The sequence below is a fragment of the Etheostoma cragini genome, chromosome 14 (assembly GCF_013103735.1).
Source record: "Etheostoma cragini isolate CJK2018 chromosome 14, CSU_Ecrag_1.0, whole genome shotgun sequence".
NCBI classification, from domain to species: Eukaryota; Metazoa; Chordata; class Actinopteri; order Perciformes; family Percidae; genus Etheostoma; species Etheostoma cragini.
This window is the reverse complement of record NC_048420.1, coordinates 17,644,973-17,660,998: the sequence shown is the minus strand read 5'-3', so window position 1 is coordinate 17,660,998 and position 16,026 is coordinate 17,644,973. Positions and strand designations below refer to the sequence as shown.

The following is a 16,026-nucleotide window of genomic DNA, read 5'->3' as shown; positions in this document are numbered from 1 at the left end:
TGATAATCATGAAGATCAAAGATTTACGACACTGTCCTTTGTATAGGATATTGTGAGTAGAGTTAAAATAAAATTTGCCTCTAAAATGAAGAAGTAGGCTACAGAACTTAAATAAATGTACTAGTGGCTTAAGGGGCCATAAACAACTTGTAAGTCACTTTTCAGCACCACCAAATCACTATAAATCCATGTATTGTAATGACACATAAGGGGTTAAATACAACAACATCACCTTAACCCTTGTGTTGTCCTCGGCACAAATTTGAGCCGTTTTCAATAGTTTTTTATATCAGAAATATGGGAAGTCGAATCAAGTGGCGAAAATGTGAACTAGTGACAAGACGTTGGGGAAAGCGTAAAGGTTGGAAAAAGCGATTAAAACAACGATAAAAAAAGTTGAAAAGAATGAAAAAAACTCTGAGAAAGCAACAAAAACATTGTGGGACAACTAGGTGTTTTTTTGTCATGGTCGACGGGAAGACCACACAAGGGTTAAAATCACCAATACCCTGTTTTCCTAGGTTTTCCACACTTTAACGTCCTAATGGAATATCCTCCAACCCGTGATGCACACAGGTGGGTGAGCTAAAAATAAAAAAATGAAAATGGGTGGATGTCCCAGAAGACCTCCTCTGATTGGATACCGGTGACGTTTGGATGGGAGTGCGGGATTATAAATTGTGGGGGAAAAAAAATTGATGTTTGTTTAAACATTATAACGTTCTGAGTCTCAGTGGTAGGCACCCCTTCTCCAGAAAGTCGAGTTTGTTACCTTATTTCAGTCCTTTTTCCAAGATGAACAGAATTATTCTCCAGCTTATTGCATTCGGATGCTTCTTTGCAGGCGGTAAGTTATGTCTTCATAATTCATGTATTATTATTATTTACTTCATTTATTTAAACATTTCCACCGAAGTGGGCTACATGTTTGGTGTGGCTGTGTTTTATGGGTTGATTTTTATCAACATCGCAGAAAGTTGTGTCTTCCTATTGATATGTTCAGAAATTACACTTTTTTTTACAAGATTGTAACGTTAGATGATCACAGTAATAGCGTTAGGTGATTTGGTAAGTATGCGTCAGCAGCGTCAAGTGTTCCGTTATACAGTAGTTTAGATAAGCCATTGTTGGAAGCTGCCTGCGCTGTTGTTCATTTTATACAAAACTGGATCCGGGCACCTTTTGTGACAAATGGCCAAACTGACATTTAAGATTACATGGAGCCTAAATCTAGCGTTTTAGTTAGGCTGCTACCATTCACAATTTTAGACAATGGAAACGTCAAAAGAACCTTTCTGACATTGTAGCCTAACAAACTGCATTTAACGGAACTGAACCAGACTGCTGGTGGACACAAGGTTGTAATTAACTTGTTTGACTGTTGCAGATAATCCCTAGCTAAATATCAACTATATCCGTTTGGTTTTTCTCTTAATGTCATTAGTCATCCCAATTGATTTGAGTTAGCTAAAAGTAATAGGGAAAATGTTTAAAATAGGCTAGTTACAAAATAATGGGTAAAACATTTAGCTAAAAGTAGGCTAATGAAACAGTGATAATAAGCATTAACATGTAGCCTACTGTTTATATTGTTAACTAACTTTGTAGGTAACCGATAAACTGTTGAAATGTTTTTTTTTTAGTTATGAACAAAAGAGTGAAAAACAGTAGGCTAAAGGCAACCGATACACAGTTTATGGTTAGCTTACCTAATGTCATGAAACCGTTGAAACCGTTAGCCAAAGGCAACCAACGGTTGACATTGTTAGCTCAACAGCTAAGTAGGCTTATGGATGAACTGTTGAATCCTTCGGAGCGGAAATTAGTCGACTGACAGAAAATTAGTTTTTTGATCATTGATTAATTATTTCTGTAATCTTTCAAGCAAAAATGCCTAATGTGAGGATTTGCTGGTTTTCTTCATATCTGAAGTAGCGAAATATTTGAACTGTCCGATAAAATGATAAAATTTGGACACACCGCTTTGTTTGTTGCAGCGCTAAAAGAATTATAAAAAATGTTTTAAAAGGACTACATCGGAAGATTCAACAGAACACAGAATGAGTCACATAAAGAAAGCTGCAGTTTTGCTGTTTACCCCATCTTCACATCCCAGGCTTTACTCTCAACTGCTATTAACTGCTGATATTACAGGTTTGGGTGAGGCAGCCTTGTGGTAGCTAAACAGGGGTCTTCTTTCCCCCAGAATTTGTTAAGACTGAATCATGTTCCAACCTGCCAGCCATTACATGATAAATTCCTCACCCTGTAACAGTTGAGGCTTTGCCCTAATCTCAAATTCCACTTCTACACAGTCTTTATCTGGGCGCTCTAAAATAGCCATTTGTTCTTCTACTAGCCTATTGTGTTTCGAGGCTATTGCAGTCTGTTAGTCTACACTTGTAAATGATTCAAGCTAACACTTGTTAGCTTGAACCATATTCCCATCCTGTTGTCCTGCTGTTTTTTTACACTCCCACTTGATAACTTTGACCTTTTTTATAGCCTATGAATTCTTTACTTAAAGTTCTCATATTATTCTTTTTGACTTTTCCCCCTTTCCTTTATTGTGTTATATATTTTTTGTTCACGTAATAGGTTTACAAAGTAAAAAAGACAAAAGTCCACCCCGGGACTTACCATCTCCAAAAGAAAATACTGTCCACAAACGGCTCTAAACAGCTCTGTTGTAGTTCAGCCTTAACTTCCGTAACAAACCTGCGTCATTTTGTAACACACATTATAATGCTCGCCTAGCTGCTAGCATGGCACTCTGCAACTGACTAGCTAGCTGTGCTGACCTAGCTACAGCCAAGTGCGACTCCCAAACAAAGATGGAATACAAGTGTGATTCCTCCCTCAGTAGCTAAAACAGAGAGCTCAACAAATTGGGTGAAAAGAAGACTTGCAGCAATGGCAAAATACGTTTATTTTTTATCTTTTATTATTAAACCACAAACCTATTCTGGTATAACCTCTTAATTCAAATATGAAAGTGAAAATGAGCATAATATGAGAACTTTAAATTGCTGATTCACAAATGGTATATTATTGAATTGAAGTTAACATGTTACAGGCTACTGAGCGGTTTCCCCCAAGGCCCAGCTGCGAGTAAAATGGACAAAAAAGTGGCTACGTTTTATTAAGATTATTAACATTTATTATTTAGAGTAGGTCAACTCTTCTGTTTTGGATTTGAATTACATTTTGGACTAAATGTAAATTCTTTTTGCTTTTTTGAAAACGTATTGCTGATAGGATTCAGCAAATAGGATTCAAATAGGATTTAGACAGGTTTGGTTGACCAGTATGAACCTTTTATGCACTTTCAACATTATTGGGTGACACCCATTGTGTATTAATTTTTCTAGTGTGCTTGTATGCCTCTGTAAAGCACTTTGTGACTTATTTATGTGAAAAGTGCTTCTTAAATCACATTTTAATTACTTACTTTTACTTAAATTATGTTTTTATTAATCTGTAAGAATCCAGAGGGGGACAAAACCATTTAATCCAACTGCTTCTTCCCATCAGTCTGGCTAATCCTATCCTTCACGGATGTCAGTACAGTTATCTAGGTAGATTTACACAATACACTAGACCCACCCTGTTAATCTTGACCTTTTGTGAGGTTGTAGGTGTGAGAAGGATAATGGTCATGTTTAAATATATAGACTCACATTACATAAACTTTTCATAAACTCATAAATTCATAAACCTGTTTGAATATTGATCTCATGACACGCCTTCTCACTTTAACTTTCCATGCACAGTGGGTTTGGCTTTGTAGCGCATGACTTGCATTGAGTTAATTTTGGCTTGTTCACTGTTTTTCTTCACAGTTGTTCGCCACAGTGAATTGAGTCATTCAAAAAAATATTCTTTGTAATCACTTTTATTTCCTGTCCTTAGTAATAGATTTGAACAGGATTTTAGTTTAATTTTTTTTCTCTGTTTTGGTTTGCAACTATGTGGTAATTTCACAACTCTTAGTACAAAAGTCCAAACTCATAACACTTGTAACACAGTCTGTCATTTCATTCAAAACTTTGAGTGAAATGTTGCATTCATTTGGATTGTTAACATCTTTCACCACACAACCACTGATTCAAAATGTAAGCTTTTTGTGAGATGGGGTGAATGGAGATCGCGATTTTATAATGATTTATCGTGCAGGCCTAAATAGAATAGCAGTGCTGAAAATAATATGTTACAGTAGTGTAAAAGACATTAGTTTTCACATTACTTTAGTAGGTAATACACTTACATTACCCATCATTTACAGAATTGCTTATTTCTATAATATCTATCCTATGTGTAACCAAGTTGTGATCAATGAAGACCTCCTCTACAATAATTTGGCCAAATTTGTATTTACAGTAACCTCTGGCCTCTGTTGGTGCCCATACCTACCTCTCTGATGGATCCCTCTACCTTTTCCTTGCCTTGCCCTTCACCCACACACACACATTTTACAAACCAATTCAAAATATACAGGTAAACCAAAAAGTTTAGTGATGAACCATTAAGAGCTGTTGGATTAAATATTGGTCAACTGTATGTATTCAAATCAGAAGAGAAGCATATTAAAAGTAGTGTGAGCATCAGGTTGTGATGGACAACTACTTCATATGAAAGGTATTTTCTTTGATGACACACTGATTAGGTATGGTGAAAACATTACTGTAATTATTTGTGTTGTACCTAGTCAATTAAACATGTGATTGAATGTTTGAAAAAAACAGCTATCTAGCTGCTTTTGAATTTTGTACTTAAAGTTGTGAGGTTAACCCTACTTGTCATAATAGTAGCAAAGCATTACAAAAAATAGTAACTTGATCGTATGGAACCAGTTATGTACAGTCTATGGGTAGAACCTAAGGGGCTAATGCTGCATAATCTGTAGTTTGAGTGAGTAAGCATTAGAGGGCAGTATTCAGCTGACACTGCACATAATGTGCCACACCTTAGTTTAAACTGTATCCATGTCATTAAATGGATGGCAATGGTTGAGAGTTTTGCTCAGCTCTAGGTGGAATAACTAGCTGTAATATTTAAATTCCATCCTAAAAAGTCCCTTTACTAATGAACAGGGCTCTTCTGGCTTAACTTCTGTCATGTATTCAAAGTAATGATCTGCAACATCTCTTCATTTTCATTTTTTTATTTAAAAATTCTGGTATTTGTACGTTGTTTAAGGCTTTGAATAAGTTCACATACACTTAACAGTCCTACAAAGTATATGCAGTATAATATATCTGGTAAACATTTTGTTTTTTGGATGGAGACATGTTAAAACAGAGTCATGTAATTCCTTGAAGCTATATGATCATAATATATATTAGCCTCTCATGGAATATTTTCCAAAGATAGTGTGAGGTGTTATGTTTTGTCAGTCTGTTGCCAGTCTTAGAAAACCATAACTTCAGTTTTTGCAATACTTCAATACTTTAAATGTCAGCAACGAATATTGTACTCTTTACACCACTACATTTATTTTACAGATGTGCAGATGTTATTACTTTTCAGATGAAGGTATTATATAAGCTACAAAATTAATCCATTATTGTAGATTGAAATACCCAAAACAAAACTACCCATTTAATATCAATATTCTTCTTACATGTGTATTGGATAGATGATGCACACACTTTGGATTCTTGGTGTACTTCTTTTCTTGAGTGAAATGTTGAATGCAGGACTTCTAGCAGTAACATTATTTGTTCAAGTATTTATTCATCTTGTGTGTGTGTGTGTGTGTGTGTGTGTGTGTGTGTGTGTGTGTGTGTAGGTAGGATTTTGAAGATCCAGGACTTAGCCTAAAAAGTTTAACATCGACAACTTCTCTGTGTGCTAAGCCCTACCGTGTGTGTTGAGACATTTGTTTGTATGAATGTGTGTTGTGTCAACATATGAGCGATTACTCAAGAGGTCACAGGATCAGGTTAGACTGGATTTCACAAGGCAGCACGTCAGTAAGCATTGATTAGCGCTTACGTTTCACTAGGTGTGGCTGCGACCATGACAACATGAAATTTTGATTACCAGTGACTTACCTTAGGACTCGTCTGCTGACATTTTACTATATATATCTATATATATATACTGTATATCCTGTATATATAACTATATATATACTGTATATATAGTATAATATACTTATATGCTGTATATATAACTATATATAACATAATATAAACTATATATACTGTATATATTATTATAGTGTATAAGTAACTATATAAATATATAAATAAACAATTTTGTTTTTCAAATGCTGTAAAAGCAAGTGTGACTTGTAGGGGCCCTTTTGCTTAAGGTTTTTGGTCATTTTGTCTCCCTGATGAAATCTGTTCTATCTCACAACAGCATACATATTTAGTGTAGGCCTATGCGTCAATAATAATATGAGTAATAATAAGAGAGGACATGAGCATTGACTGTTCTACACAAACTTGGATGTGACCAAAACTCGCAGGACAGGATGTGGGACTTTTTGTGTGAAAAGGTGTGGCCGTGTTTTATTTTAAATCTCTGGTATTATTCCATTGAAATTGAAATCATTGTATGATTTTATTTTGTGACATGTATACATGTCAGACACAGATAGAAAAAGGTGAATATTCATGAGTCTGCTCAGCAAACATCTTAGTAATATAGCAGAAACTATTTCTCTCTATCTCAAATACTGGAGTTAAATATCATTCATCTTCTCTACTCGAGTGATCGCCTTAAATATTAGTTTTTGGAAATGTATTGTGATACTTTAATGTGAGACTTTTTTGCTGATAAGAGTTGCATCTTTCCTCAACGTGTGAGATCAATTCTAGTGAGTTACTCCTTTACTTAAGTAATCATAGATGTAAAATATAAATGGATTGGCATCAATTCTGATAATCAATTGCTGCTTAGCTGACCGCAGCATCCACAACATATGTTGCTAGACACTTGTCAGACATAGTAAGACATTACTTCACAGCACAGCGGAGTAACTAACGTTAGATGGTGGTCTATATTGATGGTAATAGGCGCCCACAGTGCTCACGGGCGCACGCCCTTAAAAAAGAAGATAAAAGAAGTACGGCACACACGAACACACAACTATTAACTTGATAGTAAAGCCGTAAATGTCTATCTCTCAACTCAGGACCGCGCCACTTCACAGCAGTGTACAGCTGCAGCCTGGAGACCTACCATCTCATGCCCTCCCTGCTGGTGCTGTCCCAGAGCTTCAACTTTTCAAAATAAAAAGCTTGCATCTGGTCCACTACATGTCTTCGTAGGCTACTGGTGTTTTTGGATGTTTTTGAACTAAACAGTAGATTTTTTTCAGCTGAGTGCATGGCTCCCATGAGACCTCCCATTTCATGTCTTCCGTCCAATCTCTTGCCCACCCATCTTATACCTGGGCGTGACCCAATGGTAAATTCAGATGTTAAGAATACAAAATTGCAAATTATTTTCTAAATGATGTCACTGTTAAGTTAGTGCGCATGATGCAATTAATTAAACGCCGTTTAAACTTTTAAACGTTCATATTTATGGTTATTTTTGTGATTAGTTCAGTGCCAAAACGTTGCTGTGTGGCGTTCTACGCCTCCTAAAAAGTTTTTTAAAATCCTGATCTTAAGTTTTATATACTGCCAAATAGACAGACAGAGCCAATGTTAATACCACTTTGTTACTACTGTCCAAACTGTACCAGTTACAAGGACGATTTATTTATTTAACATGCTTAGAAATAAGGTGGGAAAACAATAGTTTGTTGAATGGCACTGGGATAAGGTTACTAACAATACAGGCAGATTGAATTATCTAAGATAAGATAACGGTTAACGTTAGCTGTGTCTCATCTGAAGACTCCATCAGGTAGCTAACACATTAACAAAAAGTTTTGATAAACGACACCTCTGGCTGTTCCGGTGGGTCGTTTGTCCAGTCACACATAATGTACGGACCCAATACGGCTCAGTTTTTTGGAATTGTATTGTATCTTGCTCTGTCAAGCGGTAAAAGTTCTCTTAGTAGTCCATACTGGGTTAACGCTATGTTATCCTTTCAGGGGGAACGGATTGTCTCCACCACAGGCCACGCCCTAGCTATGATGAGTCAACAACCAAGTTGCGAAATGTTTTTTGCTCATGACCTCATCACATTGTGCATTTCTGAGATGGAAGTGAGGTTTTCCCTGCTCTGACCTAAAAAGGTAAAACAATAGGGTTTCACAAGAAAAAAACAAAATATTAGAGTAATCTTTCCTAATTTTCTACCCAGGAAATTGTCATCATGCCCCCTTTAATTAATTTTATGAACTCCCAGATTGGGAACCACTGGGTTGAATTATACAGTGTTTCACAATAAAAACACAAGTTCAAAATAATTACCATTATTATAATGTGTGTAGCAGAATTTAAACTATTTCCTAAAGTCTAACATAATAGTCTTACTGGTCTATTTATTCTGCTTAAGGTGGCACTGGTTAAAATTCACAAACTTGAGCTGTACAATGCTTCTACGATGACTTTTTTTTAGTATGCTGATTCTTGTATGAACTTTACACGGGGGCAACTGCCCATGTTACATTTACTTCATGCACACACGCGCACACGCACACACTAAGGTCAAGCAACACTCAGAGCGGCTTCACAAACTTGTTTAATATTTTTTAGATTAGATAATACTTCATTCATCCCACAGCGGGGAAATTCCTTAGCAATATTTTCTACAATGAAAGCAAAAACAAACAAGTAAAAACACAAGAAACCATGCAAACAATAAACAATGAGCAGAAGGTAGACTGAAAGTAAAGTGGCGTCAAATAAAGGTATTGTAAAGTGCAGTTGCCATAGTACAAGAAAAAATATTGCAGTGTAAGTAAGTGACGTTAAAAATTAAATTGAATATTTATATATATATATATATATGTGAAAAAATAGAAAAGGAAACTTCCCAGAAATTACTTCAGTGTGTACTTCTCATAAAGATTCTGGTCATGGGACACTGATGTTGAAACTGGACCGACAGGTTTGTAACAAAGACTTTGAGTATCTTCCCTCCCAGCACTGAGTCATATAGTTTCAGTCTACAGTGTCCAAATTGTCTTTAAGGCTTGGTGCATCACCACTGCAACGTACAGCATTGAGTTGGTTTGCTTAAATCTATAAAATGTTATTATTTAAGTTGCAGTAAAGTCGGTAAACTTAAGAAGTAAGAAAAGACAGCTGTGACCTGCAGAGCAGCTTTATTGCTAAACATGTATTCAGTTTGGTGCGTGTCCAGGAAAACATTCGATCCACTTTGTAATAATAGGGTCTGTTATCAAGTAGCTTTATTACTTAATCAGAGTTACAGTGACACATACAGTTTACAGGTTCTTGAGATAATATACCTCAGCTGACTGGTATGCAAACTAGGGGTGGGGGGGAAAACATCAATACAGCATAGTGTTGCAGTATTTTCAGTGGCAATCCTGTATCGATCAAAGGCGCAAAGTATCAATCTTTTATTATATATGTGTTGGTCAGTTTGTCTGCTTGACAATCCCATTTTGCAGTAATAAAAGTGAAGTCATATGAACAAACAGAGAAATGTATCTTTTTAGATAAAACAGATGTTGACAAAGTTTCTTTTTGGCGCCCTCATTTGAAATTGGGAAAAATTTGAAGTTGAAAAAAGGTTAAAAATTGCAATATATCGCAAAATATTGCAATATGTTTAAAATTGCAATAATATCATATCGTAGCATAATTATTGTGATTGTATCTTATCGGGAGGCGTTTGGTTATTCCCACCCTAATGCATTACTACTTTTATATACTATAAAAATGAGTACTGTATGTGTACTTTGTATGCTGTATGGACTCGGAAACCAGCACAACTGCTCTCAGTTTTTAACGTAGACTTTTCCTGTCAACATTTGCAGAGATAGTTCAGATTTTTCAGAATTGACAAAGCTTCCCTAGAGTCATCTAAGAGGCGACGATACTCTCCATTACGACTGAACTTATCTTTAGGTGTACAGTTGTTTTTTAAGCTGTGGTTCTGTATTTATGATACCACTTGTTATTGCCTATCTATACAATTTAATTGTTTTTTCTTTTTCTGATGTTCAAGCCCCACACTCATCGCTCAATAGTGTTTTTTTGCCTCCAACGCCACCCTACAGGCAGCTAACCTTAACCCTAAAAATAACCATTGCTCTTCTGCCTGAAAGGAGACGTTGGGGGCAAAAAACTCCAAACACCTCATTCATCACTACATGCGGCTCTGAATTTGTCCAAATTGTCGGCCGTTCTGTTGTTAAAAACCTACTTTCATGTGAGCTGACAAACATCCTGAGTTGATGACTTCCTTTTAAGACCTGTTACCTGGGAGGCATGGCCTTTTGTCAACAAATCTCGACTTCATACTGTATGTGCAAGAAACTCAATCCTTAGACCCTCAATTTGGATAAAGAAAAGCACCGCCAAAACCATATTTAATTGGTGAAAATAAATAACTTGAAAAGCATTTTGATCAAGGTTGGAGGTAGGAACGATTAGTGTGGATCAACAGAACAAAATGTCATCAGGAGAATGTGTGTCATGTAGGCTATGTAAGTATAAGGTGCTAACATCAGACAATAACAGTAAATAACATGTTAATAAGTTAACATTTATGCTAAGAGTAAAAGTGTATGTGAGTTAAGGCTGAATCAGGTCCTACCAACAGGTGGTATGACCTCAACCATAAAACCTTTGTGCTAAAGGGCAAAAAAGGTCACCCATTATTTAATATTGCCCATCATCACTGACTGTAATTATCTCATAGTCTGTAAGGCTGAACTGCATCATGTGACTGGGTGTTAAACACTGAAACAGTATCAGCAAAGGCTTTAATCTCAGAGACACATGAGGAGAAGATGTTTATCAGTGGGGCTACGCTTAAATTAGCCTATGTTTTAACTTCATGATAACCCGTTGCAAATCAGTTTACTAAAATTTTACTCTTGTTCTTCCTCTCTCCTTGCCGCCATCTCCCTTCCCCTCCAACTGTCTCTGATACCAGTTCAAGCGCTGATGTGCTACAAATGCAGCCTTGGCATAGGTACCCTTTGCATTACCACCAAAACTACATGTAGCAGCGGAGAACAATGCTTCAATGGTGTCGGGAAAGCAGGTAAGGAGCTAAGAAGTTAACAATCTCACCAGACAACATTTTCCAAAAGGAAGGTTGTCACCACTTCAACACTTGCGTAAAACCCAATGTTTGCATTCTTAAAATACATACGTAACTGAAATGAAGGTGGATACCTTGGTGCTTGTAAAATGAATTTTAATCAATAGGTAAAGACAAGGATTGTTTTGATTACTCAATCGGTTAATCAACAGAACATTTTAGTTCTTCAATCCAATGGTTCCCAATCATGGGTTATTTTACCTCAGGGTGCACACTTGCAGATGCCAGGGTGTACGTGTAAAGATTGTGTAACTCAACTGATTAAGTAGTGAATTTACAGCCAGTAAGCCGCAAATCAAGTCAGACACAGTCATTATCAAGTATTTTAATTTAGAGAGCATGGGAAACTAGTTGGCAAGTGATCGGAGAAGTTTAAATAGTTAGCTGAAAGTAAAGTAAAAAAATACTGGGTTCAAATGGTTACCTGAACTTTCCAACACTATGTACTTCAGTATAAAGTTTTTGTTTTTAAGTGTAGGTGGTCCAACCTTGAGTTCTAGATACCAGTTGCAGTTCTAGATACTAGATTTTATGTTATTAGGTTTTTACAAATCCCAGATATGCCTCCTTAGATATTTATTATAGAAGTTTTTTGAAATGGTGATTATGATATCTGTCTTCATTCACAATAGGTTCTCAAGTTTCCACAGTCTGGTTTAAGCTCTCCTTTAACTTTTCACTGTTAAATCACACATAAAACATCTTATTCATAGTTTCTATATACAGTCTATTGACAAACTGGATCTTAAGATTTGGGAGGTTAGTACACAGTAAATATATTAACATGTTGCATGAAATCTGTCCAAATCCAAAATAATATTTGTTGTATGTTTTAGGCACAAAGATTCATATGTGAATGTGTTCCAGGCAACTGTCTGTTTCCTTTCATTTCTTACAGTAGAAGCTTGAGTTGAGAAATTCATCATGAACATGAATTCTGCATTAACTTTATGCTAGTGATAATGTAACTTGTATATACCTCAGTATGGTTCAGCTGCTAATTGGTTTGTATATCCTATGGACATGAATGGAAACCAAAGGCAAACCTACCTACAAACATGTCTCCTCACTGTGCAACCATTTCAGCCCAACATAACATAGACACTTATGGTGATTGTGTGCATGTTTGTTGTCACTTCACAGCTGGCTTCGTAGATATCATGACAAAGGGCTGTTTATCAGTGGATAAGTGCAACATGACCGAACCAACAACCTTCAACAACCAAACAGTCTACACCTTGACCAAGACGTGCTGCAACACAGACCTGTGCAATGCTGCGCCCGGTCTGCCCGGGACCTCCGCTCTGGGCCTGGCCCTCGCCACCATCACTGCTCTGTTTGTGGTCAACGTCCTGGTTTAAAAGAAAATACAGTGGAAGATGGGACACACACACACACACACACACACACACCAGCACTACAAAGATTAAATGCTCTCCCCTTAGACATGTGGTTGGTTTTTACGTATGTGTCTTGTGGTCATTATTCTTGATGTGTATTGTACTGCACACAAATGTTATGTTATCAGTTTAAATTTTAATTCCCTCTTTTGTTTTTTTATTTAGATTACTCAGTAAACTGTCCTTGTCCTCATTTTACTATAAGAGATATTAACTTGGTAGTTAATAATTTAAGTGTAACACAAGATATCAAATATGATACAATTTGTCAACCATTTGTCTAACATGCCCTGTATTTTACTTTCTCCACATGAAAATGTGTGAATTAAGTTTGGATATACATGAATCACATGGTAGGCATTTCATTGTGTGACTAAATAGTTTTTGTTGGTGAATTAGTGCAAATACGCTTCTTTTTTCATATTCTTTTTTTTGCGTTTATGGAACTACAGCCAGTAGCCCTTAGCTTAGCTTAGCTTAGCTTAGCTTAGCTTAGCTTTTCTATAAGAACTGAAACTGGGGAAATGGCTAGTTTGGGGCAGTCTAAAGGTTAGAATTGTTATTACTAGCACCTCCTAAATCCCACTAATTAACATCTGTAGAAGTTTGGAAAACATTGTTTTTCACACACACACACACACACACACACACACACGTTACTTTACCATTGAGCTTTTAAAAGTGGTAGGGATTTTGTTTTACAATTGGACACAGCCAGGGCAGAAGTTTCCTGCTGTCCTTAAGTCCTTGTGCTAAGCTAACTGTCTGCTGGCTGTGGCTTCATGTTTACTGTGTGTTCACACACACACACAAAAGTGTTATTGTTCTTCTCAGCTAACTAAGCAACCAGAGGAATAATCATACTTCACCAAATGTTGAAACCATTCTTTTAGTTTGATGCTTTGACCCGTTGTATTGTCATTTTTTAAGTCATATTCCATATATATACACACACACACACGCACACACACACATTTCTATTCATTTCATTTATTGCAATTTTTGCTTTAACATATAACTTTATTGTACATTGCCTCTTATCTTATGTCAGGATTCAGTTCTGTGTAACACAGAATGGATGAAGCTATAAAGATGTGTGAAGATCGTGATTAAATTGAATCATGTTTGTAGATATTGAAATGTAATTGAAATTGCAGCAATTTGAGACAATCTTTAGATATTGTCTACTTAACACAAATCTTATTAAGTTGAATTCCTGAAATTGACACTTTTGGCATTATTTTCTAAAAAAAAAGAAATGTGTAGGTGTGTCTTAATGTTGGTATGCAAACAATTTAAAGAATTCAATAAAAATACAAATTTGGTATAATGGAACATCAGGTCTGTTTGCATCACTGTTGGGATTTGGTTTCTTATACATCCACTGCTCATTGCCGCTCTAAAGGACCAACTGGTTTTTCGGGTTTTGGTGAGTCACAGAGGAGAGGACGTCATGACTGGTATGGAGGACCCGCCTATCCTGATTTTGACTTCTGACACGCATTTTTATTGTGTGAGGAAAATCTACAATTCAAACCAGAGTAAAGAGTTTTCCAATCATCTTATGCAAAACAGTTTAGCCCCCTCTACTTTACTATTCTCCTTGCAACAACAATGTACTTGAGAGGTGAAAGAATTGGTCGATTAATCAGTTGATCTATCCTTTTCAAGCTGAAACACCAAATATTCTCTTGTTATCTAAAGATTTGATGCTTCTCTGAATCATGTGATAGAAAACATAACGTGTATGTGTAAGAATGCTTTCACAAATGTGTTAATGTGTTAATAGTTTATATTAATTAATTAACAAAATGCAGTGAATGAACAGAAGAGGAAACTAAGTCGAATCAATATTTGGGGTGACCACCCTTTGTCTTCAAGATAGCATCAATTCTTCTAGGTACACTCGCACACAGTTTTTAAAGGAACGTGGCTGGTAGGTTGCTCCAAACATCTTGGAGTTCAGTGGGTGTAGGATTCCTCAAATCCTTCTGTCTCTTCATGTAATCCCAGACACACTCAATGATGTTGTCATCAGGACTCCGTGAGGGCCATGCCATCACTTCCAGGACTTCTTTAAACTGCAGATAGTTTTTAATGATCTTGGTTGTATGTTTGGGGCTGTTGTCTTGCTGTAGAATAAATTTGGGGCCAATTATACGACTCCCTGATTGTATTGCATGATGGATAAGTATCTGCCTTTATTTCTCAGCATTGAGGACACCATTGATCCTGACCAAATCTCCAACTCCATTTGCAGAAATCCAGCCCCAAACTTACAAGGAACCTCCACCATGCTTCACTGTTGCCGGCAGACACTCATTATTGTAATGCTTGCCAACCCTTAGGCAAAAAAACTGCCTTCTGCCACAGCCAAATATTTAAAATTTTGACTCCTCAGTCCATAGTCCATACATAACAATAAACATCATTTTTTTGGAAAGCATTCTTGGTTCACAGCATATTTTCACACCTGCCTTACTTGAATGACAAGTTCAGCCAGTTTGTACAACTTAGGGTATTATGTCAGATGTTTCCTTTTGGATAAATCATGCTTTCTTCTTCCCCCAAGTTAAATGACAAAAGACCTGAACCCCCACTCTTGTCCCCTCCCATCACCTGTCTCATATATAAATACAGCCCATCATCAAACAAGCTCATCAGTTTCTGCTACACACAGCATCCGATCACCTGAGTGGAAGGATCTTTTTTTTATTTGCGCAGAAACCAAGAACCAAACCAACACATCAAGATGGGAAAGATCCTATTTGGAATCATTGCAGCTGTTGCATCTTTCATACTGGGTAAGATTTAACAATTATCAACCAATTATCACAAATGTATTACTGGAAAAAAAAATATAACAAACAAAGAATGGATAAAACAAAGGAAAACGTTATGGTGTCTGCATTATATTGTTACTATGAAGTAATATTTTCAATGCCTTTTGACTTATTTTGGTATTATGTTTTATCACTCAACAAACTCCTAACTAATAAAAGAAGACAATGTGAAGTCATCTTTTTTGGACCTTCTTGGTTGAAGGCACTTAATTGAAAGTTGTTTTGGATAAAAAGCGTAAGCTGAATGAAACGTAATGTAAATGTATTTCCAATGTAAAAAAAATAATTACTTCCTGTGAATTGGGGTGATGGCAAATAATCTTAGAGGCAGATATTTCAAAATCTGAGGGAAGCCAAAACCTTCGACAGTTATCAGGTTATCACTAACCTGATAGCTGTTATCACTATCACAGGTTAACACTTCTGTAAACTGACCCTTATCAAATATAAACATAGCTCTTTGTCTCTTTTTTAACCATCCAAATCAGCTAAACCCCTAGGCTACTTTATACTAAAAGTGCACCATTGGTTATCACCTTTTCACAACAGATTTTTTTCTTTCCACA

The 16,026-nt window shown here is 36.3% G+C and overlaps 2 protein-coding genes and 1 long non-coding RNA gene across 4 annotated transcripts in view; all 3 read left to right on the top strand.

The window, feature by feature from the left end:
* prrc2a (proline-rich coiled-coil 2A) overlaps positions 1-2,351 on the top strand; it is a 36,394-nt gene extending 34,043 nt beyond the window's left edge. The window contains exon 18 of the transcript XR_004659224.1: positions 2,341-2,351. The gene's annotated coding sequence lies outside the window, so the exon portion shown is untranslated. The remainder of the gene's footprint in view (positions 1-2,340) is intronic.
* Positions 614-12,855, top strand: spaca4l (sperm acrosome associated 4 like). 2 transcript variants are annotated; one of them, XM_034891299.1, is made up of 3 exons: positions 614-847; positions 11,047-11,163; positions 12,367-12,855. In XM_034891299.1, exons 1-3 carry the CDS (start codon positions 796-798, stop codon positions 12,576-12,578), a joined length of 381 nt encoding a protein of 126 aa, XP_034747190.1. In that variant the 5' UTR covers positions 614-795; the 3' UTR covers positions 12,579-12,855. The 2 variants fall into 2 exon arrangements, with proteins under 2 accessions (XP_034747190.1, XP_034747189.1); XM_034891298.1 differs by having other exon boundaries at positions 615-847; positions 11,047-11,157; positions 12,361-12,855.
* A 271-nt stretch (positions 12,856-13,126) lies between these two features.
* Positions 13,127-13,952, top strand: LOC117956313. The gene is made up of 2 exons (XR_004659227.1): positions 13,127-13,272; positions 13,434-13,952. It is a non-coding gene; the product is annotated as an uncharacterized LOC117956313 (long non-coding RNA).
* Positions 13,953-16,026: the final 2,074 nt, after the last annotated feature.

What these genes read in the sequence shown, in the direction of transcription:
- spaca4l (XM_034891299.1), top strand. Translation starts at nt 796, where the DNA reads ATGAACAGAATTATTCTCCAGCTTATTGCATTCGGATGCTTCTTTGCA. An exon ending in CGGATGCTTCTTTGCAGGCG is followed by an intron (nt 848 to 11,046) that starts GTAAGTTATGTC and finishes CTCTGATACCAG; the next exon opens with TTCAAGCGCTGATGTGCTAC. An exon ending in TGTCGGGAAAGCAGGTAAGG is followed by an intron (nt 11,164 to 12,366) that starts AGCTAAGAAGTT and finishes TCACAGCTGGCT; the next exon opens with TCGTAGATATCATGACAAAG.